Consider the following 12,162-nt stretch of genomic DNA (forward strand, 5'->3'; position numbering starts at 1 on the left):
CTCACGTCTGTAATCCCAGCACTTTGGGAGGCCTAGGCAGGTGGATCATGAGGTCAGGAGTTTGAGACAAGCTTGACCAGCATGGTGAAATCTTGTGTCTACTAAAAATACAAAAATTAGCCGAGCATAGTGGCACATGCCTGTAATCCCAATTACTCAGGAGGCTGAGGCAGGAGAATTGCTTGAACCGAGAGGCAGAGGTTGCAGTGAGCCGAGATCGCGCCACTGCACTCCAGCCTGGGCAACAGAGCGAGACTCCATCTCAAAAAAAAAAAAATTTACAGTACTGCCATGTCCTAGGCCTTCACATTCAATCACCACTCATTCACTTAATGATCCAGGGCGACTTCTAGTCCTACAAGCTCCATTCATAGTAACTTCCCTATTTACACATATGCCATTTTTTATCTTGTATACTCTATTTTTACTGTATCTTTACTATGTTTAGATATGTTTAGATATACAAATATCATGGCGTTACAACTGTGTACACTATTCAGGACAGTAACATGCTGTACAGGTTTGTAGCTTAGATAGACTAGGCTACACCATATTGCCTGGGTATGTCGTAGGCTATACCATTTGGTTTGTGTAAGTACACTGTATGATGTTTGCACAAAGACAAAATTGCCTATCAACACATTTCTTAGAACATGTCATCAAGCAATCCATGACTGTAGTAAAAATTAAATGACAGTAGAACCAAAAATGCTGCAGCAATTTTAATCTATCAAAATCAGTAGCCTCATTTATAGTATATAAATATTTACTAGAAAACTAAAAACATAAAAGTGCTAATCTTTAATATTTTGGTAAAATTTTACATGTGCATATATGTAAAATGAAAGAACAGATCAATTATCTGTCCTACAAAATATAAAAAATATTTTTTACTACCTAAGTCAAAGACCTCAATTCTTAGAGGCTGATGTAATGACCAAGAAAGGTAAGTAATTATAATTAGCTGTCCTATGAGAATGAATACATCTTCCACTTAAAATACACAATAATCTTAGACTCTAGAGGTAAACATGCTAAAATATCAAATATATAGAATAGTAAACACGTGAATTGCCAATGCATATTTATGGTTTCTTTTGGTTTCATCAAAAGGAGACAAATGAAGATAAAATTTAAGAAAATAAAGACTCAAATAAAGAAATGTTTAATTGTTCTGTTGCCAACATACTGTAAAGTAAAACTCATTATTGTAAGACCATTACAGAGATATTATGCCAAATTTATACTCATGCCTAAGCTTCTGGAGAATATAAATCTAAATCCAAATAATTCCTTTGTATTGTTGAAAGATGTGATGCAATGAATCTCTGTCCTAAAATTCAAATGTGATGTCCTATTTTTTCATGTAATTCTGGAATGAATAATCGTAAGATAAAAGATATTTTAAAAAGCAAAGAATGTATGCGTTTCAATATATGAATCCAATTCAGGATGAAACAGATTTTTAGAAAATAATTTATTTATTGAACATTGAATAAGACTAGAAATTGTAAAGTTACTCCTCTGAAATAACTGACAATCAGACTCATTCCATCTTAGTGACACTATTGATGGATTAGACAAGTTCTTACCAGAGACCAAGTTCATACAAAGTTCACAACCACTAAAATTAACTCAGATAGCCCTAAGAAGTGCTACTATAGATGTTTTTTTCATTGTTGTTATTTTTTATTTCATTGAATATTATGAACTTCAGGCTAAAAATAGTTGACATATCTGCTTATCTTATCTACATTGCTTATCCTTCTAGGTTATTATTGTGGCACAGTGCAAAGGAAGTAGACTTTAGACCTGGTTTTAAATTACATTCTATTCCCTGCAAAATGTGTGGAAAAAAAAATCATTGGGCCAGGTTACTGGGCCTCAGTTTTATCACTGGTTCAAAACCTACAATACTGCGTTCCTGTAAGGACAAAAGCAGAATAGATTGGGATGGAACAGCTGCAGTCTGGAAGAACCAATATAGAACCAGCCTCCCTCCCTCCCTCCCTCCCTCCTTTCCTCCCTATCTCCCTTCCTTTCTTCCTTCCTTATTTTCTTTTCTTTCCATGAACCATACATGAGACCTAATGGAGTCTTACTTTCTACTTAACCTTTCCAAAAGGTAAAATATTTGTTACATTTGGTTTGGTGTAAAGTGAAACACAATGATTTTTCTATGATCACTCACTTTTACTTTCTATTTTTAATTTATATAATACTCTCGTATGCCTCTAAATTTCCTCTAAGAAAATAAAATCTGTCCTTCGGTTCTGCTTTTGAAGGACTTTCATATAATCTTCACAGACAAGGTGGAGAAAAATTGTCATAAGAGTGATAAAAATGACTGTTAAAAGGGTCATCCAACTTCCTACACTGTTCAATATTTTCAACAATAACTAAAATGTATGAAATAGTTATAAAATTTGTATATAGCTAGAAAAAGAATTATGGTTGAAATAGAGTAGCAAGAGCTGATAGATCTTGAACAATATAGTTTTCAGAAGATGTCCATTCAACAGATGGCAGTTTGGATTAGATCAGTTTTAAGGATCTTTCTAACTTTGGGGCTCTGTAGCTAATTAAAAATTAACATATTATTTTTTGAACTCTTAAACGTGGTTTCTAGAAAGAAAATGGTAGAATTCTATTGAGAATTGAGAAAACAATTCACAAAAGGACAGTAATGCTAATTTTCCTACTGGTTAGAAAAGGAAGTGTAAGGTTCTGGAATCAGATGATTTAGTCAACATGAAAGCAATGATAAGGGACAAACTTTGTGGATGGCAGATACCTCGCAAGAATCTTTATCCCAGAAGTATTATAGAGCAAAATGAATCAGAGATGTACCAATGAGTTCATAGGGAGATGTTTTTCACGGTGGTGATGAATATGCTCATACGAAAATCAGTTTTTGAGCACAGCAACAGTAAATTAATTTCCTTGTGTGCATCACACTGTGTTCATAAGCTAGAGAAAACAAATCTACCTCCAGCAGCAGCTGTTTTCATGAATTATTCATGAACATAGCTTAAAGAATACTATGTACAGCATTTGTTAATTGGGTACATTTGGCAAAATTCATATATATCAACTTTGTTTCTAACTCCCCTTGCACTCTGTTGTGAAATAACACTTGACCTTTTTTAAAAATGTAAACTATAGTCTGCAAATTCAGCAACTAACACGGCACTCATTGGTTTCCCATCCAGCTTCGTATTACTTATATTTATTCTGTGTAGCTTTTGAAACTTTAAAATCTTGAACACAGATCTACCCTTTCATTGTAGGATGGCCATGTAAGTGAACAAAGGTTAAAAATGGTGATCTGGAGTAGGATTGTGGAAGGATGTGTGAAGATGTCACACAACTTTCTCTCCTGAATGAGTATACTGTAATCACTTTACTTCGGCCCAACTTATTCAAATCTAAATTATACTCCTGTAAAAGATCAATGCACTAAAATCTCCAAAGTACAATTAAACATTTTTTTTCAGGCAGTAACTGATATTATCTTGATTTACTTTTTGACTTTACTTCACCTTCTAAATGTAAGCATCTGACTCCTCCAGAATATTATAGGCTTACCCTCCAAATAGGCCTTGTTTTTGCAATCTTTCATTCTTATTTTAGAGAAAATAGAGAAATACATGCAGGCTATATAATTTCCATTTCAACATTAATAGAAAATAACCAAAGGAAAACAGTATCTGTATGAGATTTACTTCAATAATATGAGATTGGTTCTTATCAATACTGAGAATTTTGTTTTTCAGGGCATGTATTTATTCTTTTAAAGTGGTGAAAAAGTTTATTAAATTTTTTCTCCACCACTTTCCAAAGGTGAGTCCGAATGACTGGTATTTATATCACTATAAGTTTGGTTCTTTTATTTGGCAACCATATTTTATAAAGTTTTCCGGATTGCTGCTAAAAAAGAAAAAAAAAAGAGAAAAACAGGTACAACAGTAGACTCTGGTGAGTCATAGTGAGAAGTGCCAGTGTTCAAATTACATCACTGTCCAACAGCAGTTTATTGGCATCCTATAATAGCTTTCAACTTCCTACACTGATGCTGTCAAGGTAGGAAAAAAGGTAAAATTCTGTCCTCAAATTACAAGCATTCTACTTTGATGCCTTTAATGGCAGTTACAGTATACCTTTTGCTAAGAGCCGAAATAGGTTTATCATTAGTAAATTGCTTATCTATACTCAGAGATGATTGTAATGATTTGTTACTAAAGCCCATCCTTACCTTGCTTCGCATATTTCTTACTTCACAAGGTTTCATGTTTGCAGAAAGGTGAATATGTGGAGGGTGTTTGTGAAATTCTTGTAAGGTTCATTTCTCTACACGTGACTAAATTTGGTATTGGTGACCTGAAGATAATCTTTTTAGAACCAATCTGGCTAATGATTCCAGGTAAGCTGATAGTAACTGAAACCAATATGTTTAATTAAGCAATGCTAATTAACTATCACAGGATAGTTCTGTGTATGGTAAATTAGAGTAGACAATGCTTATCTAGAAATCTTGATAGAAAAGAAGGTTTGTAGATGGAATGTAGACCATAAGTTGCTATAATAATTAAACCAAATAAAATTAATTTTTAGTTTTTTCTTATATTTAGTGTCAAAAGTATGGAGAGTAGGGGATACAGACTGCTGGATGAATATGAGAGGAAGAGAATATTTTTGCATAGGATTTTGTCCTTAATGCCTGACCAGGTGTGGTAACTCACACCTGCAATCCTAGCACTTTTGGAGGCTTAGGTGGTAGGATCACTTGAGCCTAGGAGTTAGAGACCAGCCTGGGCAACATAGTGAGACCCTGTCTCTACAAAACAAACAAACAAACAAACAAACAAACAAACAAAATTAGCTGGGCATGACAGCACATGCCTGCAGTCCTAGCTATTTGGAAGGCTGAGGTGGGAGGATCACTTGAACCCAGGAGGTAGAGGCTGCAGTGAGCCTAGATCATACCACTGCACTCCAGTCTGGGCAACAGAGCAAGCTCCTGTTTCAAACAGAAAAAACAAATATTGAATCCCTATGCTATATTCCAAAAGACTGGAAGCCACTCTAATACAAGTACCTTTGCTTTTCTTTCTTTTTTGATTCATCTGTAGAACCTAGTAAGGTAAAGGTTGTAATGTTTACCATACTCAGCTTCCTGGTATTTTACCATACAAATCTTCAAATTATTTGCCACTCTTTCATAGATACCAAGATGGGCTTCAATAGATCAGTTAAATTCTACTGGTTGAGCACAGATTTCTGTGTATTGTTATCATGTGCTTTTTCCTGGGTGGACTGTAGAGAAGAAAATAGGTAAAGAAAAGAAAAATGGAAAGGTGGTTGTAGAAAAGATTCTATTTCCAGGATCATGAGGCTTTTAAAGAAGAACTTTAATTATCTTAATATATCCAAGAAGGGAAGTCAAGGGAAGCCCTCAGGAAGCCCAAGGAAAGGGGACCACGTGGGAGAAACAAGTATTAACTGTGACTTAACTAAACATATTGGCTAACTAGAGTTCTCATTTCCGTAAAGGCACAAATAACATCATTTATTTGTGTAAGATCTGTAGTGATATTCTGTAAGTATCAGTAAACTATTGATACTATAAAAAGCACCCAGTATTGAACAAGAAAAATTGTGGAATTGTTTCTAAGTACTAAAAGATAATTTTTATATGAAGATGATGCTTTCAAATATCAAGCTTTGTAATGCTTCAAAAGAAAGATCTGAATGTCATGCTTTGTAAAAGAGATTTTGTGAGCAAGTTTGTACTCTGTAGAACAGCCACTCATCTTGAGACCATTTGCTTCGAATGGTTTTAAATGTGATGGTGTCATGGTATGTGAGTACCATCATGCCCCTGGAAACATGTAGCACAATCCCCAAGACTAGGAGAAGAATGTTCAACGTACATCTATTAGGAAGTGCTCCCGCTCTTGACCATCGGAAACTCTACAGATGACTTACTGTTGGTTTCAAGACTCTCACAGAGTTCACTTTTCACCTCGCCATTTGGTCTGTCATTTCCTTTTTGGATCAGTTTGCTTTGCATGGTGGCAGCTGTCACCACAGCCTTGAAGCTCCTCTTGCGTTTTTGAACATTCTGTTCTGGATGAAAAATTATAATATAAACCTTGGGCATATAGAGCATGCCCAGAGACACTGAAGCACTTAAACTCATGGAGACAGTAAGTGTTGTTGTCTGGATGTACATCTGAGGGAAGAAAAAAAAAAGAATCACTGTTGGTAAGCCTAACAGTAGGAGATAAAGCAAATAACATACTATTTTCTAAAATTGTTCCAGCTTCTCTGCTAAAGGCACATTAAAAGGCACTTATTGAAATTGTCCTTAATTATAGTCAACCATTCCTGTGTCCTAACCTGCAAATGTAAATGAGTAAGGTTATTTTTTTATTGAACCCAATTTATTAAAATAAAAATACAAACAACCAAGCTGGTGGAGCTTATTTTCCTTTTTAGATTATAAATAAACATACGTAAGGAAGGGGACCAAACCAGTCTGGCAAAATACTAATACTTAATGCCACACAGAACTTCTTTAGAAGGTACTAGTGGGCCAAGTGTTATTGTAGCAGTAAGTTTAACCCAGAAGGTAAGTATATATAGTGAAAATAGAGTGGGAGTGCAACATTCCAGAACATCACTATTACACACCAGTGCTTGAATAATGCTAGCGGTTGCATCTTCACATCATTACATAATTCCAACTACCAAAAATCACAAGCATGTCATAAGGGCTTGATTTTTTTTAACAGTCCCTCTAAAGAACACTTCCAGAAGGTTCTCAGTGATAGCATCATATCGAAATAAGTCAGGTGCTTTTATAAAATATGTAAGATCTCCTCCCTCCAAGATATATGCACTGGGATATGGTCCCGGTCACTGCATTCTGAAATTCTCCCCCTATGCTCATTGCTTGCCCTTATCCCACTGAAATCGACTGCTCTGATACTTACAGAGAGAGCTCTTTCTGGAAGGTTTTTCTTTCTACAAGCTAGAGGTTAAGAATCTGAAAAAAAAACCAAAGCTAAAATCACTGCTTTGGCTTTTTCTTTTTTGGTTATGGTATAGAAACAGAAACAGCAGTATTTCATTCTTTAAAAACAGAAACAAAAACCTTTGATCTGGTTCCACTTTTCATGTCCTGAGCTCAAAATAGAATTTTCCCCAAATAACTTGGGATACTGAGGCCATGGAGAAACCACATCTTAAGACTGTAAAGAGATTCTCCCTTTGTCATATCTACGACCCTCATTAATAGATCTGTTCACTCTATTTACATCTCTGAATATGATCCTGATTAGTTGGATTTTTTAAATATGTTTTAATCTGTTAGTCTTGCTAACATCTATCATACTAGTTAGATCTCATCTGGCAATCCTCAAGACCAAACTAATTGTGTCCTTTTAAATAAAGAATCAAAAAAAAAAACCAAAAAAACTAAAAAACAAAAAAACCATTCGCCCTCAAGGGTAAATAACTGAATCAGCATTATTGTTGCCTTTTCCTAGAGGAGAAGGTTTCTCTTAACAGATGGCAAAACCTTGAGGTAAAGAACTGTCCAAACCATGAGCAGGATGTGAGGCACAAGTTAAGAAACTGTCTTTGGATATAAAATCATACCATGCACATTGCTGAATTTACTGCCCAGTTCATCTACCACTAAGGCTGTCCTTGCATCCTTGCATAAGAGCTCATTGTAAGTGTGGAAAATGCTTTAACGAGATTTACTACAAAGTTTACAAGATTTACTACAATTAAGACCATCCCAATGAAATAGGGATGTGTACGTTTACAGCTTATGTATCTCCTAAGTTTTGCCATCTACTTTTAAGCAACCTATTATTTTAAACATTCCTAAGCTTCCTAAGTATTGGTTAATCTTTTTTGAATTCCTGCTTATTTTCAAGCTAGCATTGCTGCAAAAACCTACATAGAAAATTGACTGCAGAGAGAGGACATAAAGGTAAGAAAAGAATGTGGCAAAGTACAAACCACACCCATACATGTTCCAATGCCAGTCAAATAGAAAACCACCAGTCAGACTCTTTCAAGTCAATTTAGCCTAAAAACAAACAAACAAACAAATCCAACGACGAAACAGCCATAAAATGATGGGGACATCTATACTGATTAGTTGGATTTTTTAAATGTGCCTTAATCTGTTAGTCTTGCTAACATGTATAGTACTAGTCCAAATAGTATAAAAATATTTTTGTAATAAACAGCCTATACATTTTCTGTATTACCAAAAATATAAATAATAGTCTTCTCTTATTTGGAATAATTTCTGCAATATATAGTAAATTTAATCCTGCCAAATATTAGACATGAAGAGGACTTTGGAATGCTAGCTTCCTCGTTAAATAAATTACCGCAGTCTATCCTTTTGGCAAGCCAACTCAATGAAAGATGTAATAAACACAGATATTAGAATTAAATAGTACCATGGTTAGTGTAGCAAGCTCTTCATTAGACGCTATACTTTCAAATTATACCAAAATGCTGATCTTAATTATGTACTTTCTTAAGACAGCTTCTGAAAAATTTTAATGTGAGTTTAATACAGGAAAGGCATCTAACAAAATCCTTAGCAAACTAACAGAAGAATAGAAAACCAAATACCACTTGTTCTCACTTATAAGTGGGAGCTAAATGATAAGAACACATGGAGACATAGAGGGGAACAACACACACTGGGGCCTTTTGGAGGGTGGAGGGTGGGAGGAAGGAGAGGATCAGGAAAAATAATAACAGGTACTAGGCTTAATACATGGGTGATAAAAATAATCTGTACAACAAACCCCCATGGCACAAGTTTACCTATATAACAAACCTGCACTTGTATCCCTGAACTTAAAATAAAAGTTAAAGAAATCCACAAAATCATACCCTAAGTCCACAACCTTACAGTGGCCTAGCATTTGTTACAGGGCCATGGAAGGAATATGTTCCAGTAGACCTGGGTATGAATTCTGAACCACCACTTAAATACATTTCTTTAAAAGATAAAGTTTACAGAGAAACTCTAGAGTTACTTTCTGGGTGATTAAAGTCCCCAAACCAACCTCCCAGGCTACAATCTAAACTAATCAATCTTCCCTGGTTATTGGACAAATATGGTATCTTATTTTCTTCTCTGAACAGTAAGTTCTTATCTATGTCACAGGGTGGGGTTGGGGGTAATACTTTTCTCATAGAGGAGTTACAGGGTAGCATGATATATTTATAAAATTTCTTACAGATACAAGATAGCTCAAGAAACATTCTTTACCTTACAACTTTGCATCTAAAAATATGCTAACAAAGTATCCTCCCAGGAGTATAGGACAAAAGAAGGACTTATTACACACTTATTCAAACCAGTTTTGTTTAGAGAAGAGCTGATAGCCAGGCTCTGACTATACGATGTTGAGGAAAAGGCCTTTGTAATTTCACTTCAATGTAGACAGAATAAAATTTTGTCCAAATGTGAACTCAAGACCATATTTACTGCCTGGGCCACATTCTTAGAATAATATAACAGCTCTTTATCTCAAAGTTACAGCTCATCAGAATGCAGGAGGGGACTGTATTAACTCCCACTAACCCACAAAAATTCAAGAGATGCTAGCAATGATATTGGATATGTCAATAATAATCTTTTCTTTCCCAGCCTTCTCTTACGTGCTCCCTCCTGGCCCTGTCACTCCAAAATACTAACACCCAGAGGATGGGGACCATCTTTTCTATCACACGCACTGATGGCTTGTTACTTCCTCTGCCTCCATGCCCCATGGACATTTTGAACCTGAAGCAGTCAGATGCCCTGAAGCAGATTTAAGCAATCTCTAGATAAGCCAGGGGTGAGCTGTGACAATGGAGCATACTAATATGAAATCTTTTCTGGGACCTATTACAGTTCCCTCTTCAAACTCTGAATAGGTCATTTGTACATATCAAGGTCTACTCAACGTAGGTCATCATGTGGTATCATTAAAGACTCCAGGAAGAGTGAGGAGGGAGGAGATTTTATTTTTCCGGGATAAAGGTCAGTCTTTTGCTTTCAACCAGCTGCCAGTGCACAGACCACCACAGACTCTGATATCCAACCTGGTATTTTTGCAACCCCTTAGTAACTAAGGTAAACTATTATGAAACCTAACACTCAAAGCAACTTTATGCCACGTGATAAGAAACAGACTCAGTATTTATTCCTGACTATTTCTGTTTTGCCCTCGATGGTTTAATCTTACCACTTTGTTTTAGTCACCAGGTTCTGTTTGGCTGCTTTGCATACCGTTTGACCAGCTAGAAAGCTACACTAACACTGACAGCCTGTATTTCTCTGCTTCTGTTTCTACTTCCTCATCTGCGTGTCTGCCAAAGTGAAACTTACACCAAAAAATGGGTTTTCTTTTGCTTTTTAGCAGCCAATGGACTTCAAAATACCATTTACTACTAGAAGTGATTTTTTTTTTAAAGATGAAGAAGTTTATAGAGAAACTGGAGTTGTCCTGTGGGTGGTAACACCCCAAATCAATCTATCATGCAAAAGTCCAAACTCATAAAATTCCCCTAGCAATTGAGAATTGCAAAAACCAGAGGCAACCATTCAGGTTTGCTGACTGAGCCTGAAACCACTACCAAGCTCATATCAAACGTTTTTATTTTGTTCCTGTCTTGTTTACATTAAATATCTTCCTAGTTTCATTGCTTAGTCTTTTTCTCTCTGTCTCTTACTCGCTTGCTGATCATATTAGAATTACACCCTTAAACCAAGACAAGCTTCATGGGTGTGCACTTGTACACAAGACCCTGTAATAGAAGGGCCCCATGCTTGGTTTAATGCACTGCTACGAATGTTTTGAAGTCTGTAATAATTGTTAAAGAAAGACTCCTGCATTTTCATTTCTTACTGGGTTCCACAAATTATATAGCTAGTCCTCTTTTAAAAATCACTTATATACTGACAAATTCCGGGCTTTTCTTAGGAAAGGCATTTGTCTTTTGGGTCACTCCCTTCGGTGTCTGACAGCATCTGAAACTTAACAAGCCTCTGATTCCCAATCTTCATCCCTAAACTTGATCTCCCAGTGGTCTACCCTATCTCATTAATACCGTGCTTCTAGTTCTTGGGAGAGCAGGTGGACAGGGAACTTGAAATTGTCTTTTACTCCTTTTTTATACTCCCACCCTATCTATGACCATATCCTACTGATTCTATCTTCAAAATTTGCTCAGAACTTTCAGAATGTCTCCACTGGTGTTACATTGCTCAGAGCCATCATCATCTCACATTTGGATCAGTACTGTAACTGTCCTAGTGTTCTCTTTCCTGCTGCCCTTGCTCTCTTCTGTTTGAGCATTTGATTGATCCTAACACAGAAGCTAGAATAATCCCATTATTCATAAACTGAATTAGGTCACTCCTACTCTCCAAAGCCTACTCTCCAATGACTTCCCATTGATTGTATCTTGACAATGGTCCACAAGATCCTCTGAGAACTCCTCTGGTTTACTCTTTTTTTACTCATTCCCTTCCACCCATACTGGCTCCCTGGCTGATCTTGGAACATACCAGGCATGCTTCTACTTTCAGACTTTTATATCTGGTGGCTTGCCTCTTCACTGCCTTCAAGTCTTTACTGAAATGCCCCAGCTCAGTGAGACCTTTCCTGAACACACCATTGAAAATTGTAACCCCCAACCTTCTACCAGTATTCCTAGCTTTATCACACTCCTTAGTATCTAACACATTATATCCTAAAAGTCTATATATTTTACTCATTTAATGTATGTGGTACCTATTTCCCCTAGCTAGAATAAAAATTCCATGAATATTGGGAATTTTACCTGTGTTGTTCACGGCTGTAAACTCAGCACTTAGAAAACTGTCTGGATTAAGAAAATGTGGCACATATACACTATGGAATACTATGCAGCCATAAAAAATGATGAGTTCATGTCCTTTGTAGGGACATGGATGAAGCTGGAAACCATCATTCTCAGCAAACTATCACAAGGACAAAAAACCAAACACGGTATGTTCTCACTCATAGGTGGGAATTGAACAATGAGAACACTTGGACACAGGAAGGGGAACATCACACCCCAGGGCCTGTTGTGGGGTGGGGGAAG

At 36.2% G+C, this 12,162-nt stretch overlaps 1 protein-coding gene across 3 annotated transcripts in view; it reads right to left on the reverse strand.

Moving 5' to 3' along the window:
- The window catches only part of GRM8 (glutamate metabotropic receptor 8), an 818,692-nt gene that overhangs the window by 11,495 nt on the left and 795,035 nt on the right, over nt 1-12,162 (reverse strand). For 2 of the 3 annotated variants that reach the window (XM_057302755.1, XM_057302756.1), the window contains exon 10: nt 5,989-6,235. In XM_057302755.1, the coding sequence (XP_057158738.1) occupies nt 5,989-6,235 (247 nt within the window). Of the gene's footprint in view, nt 1-5,098; nt 5,136-5,988; nt 6,236-12,162 lie in introns of all 3 variants that reach the window. The other variant, XM_055115364.1, reaches the window with a different exon arrangement.

The sequence above is a fragment of the Pan paniscus genome, chromosome 6 (genome assembly GCF_029289425.2).
Source record: "Pan paniscus chromosome 6, NHGRI_mPanPan1-v2.0_pri, whole genome shotgun sequence".
NCBI classification, from domain to species: domain Eukaryota; kingdom Metazoa; phylum Chordata; class Mammalia; order Primates; family Hominidae; genus Pan; species Pan paniscus.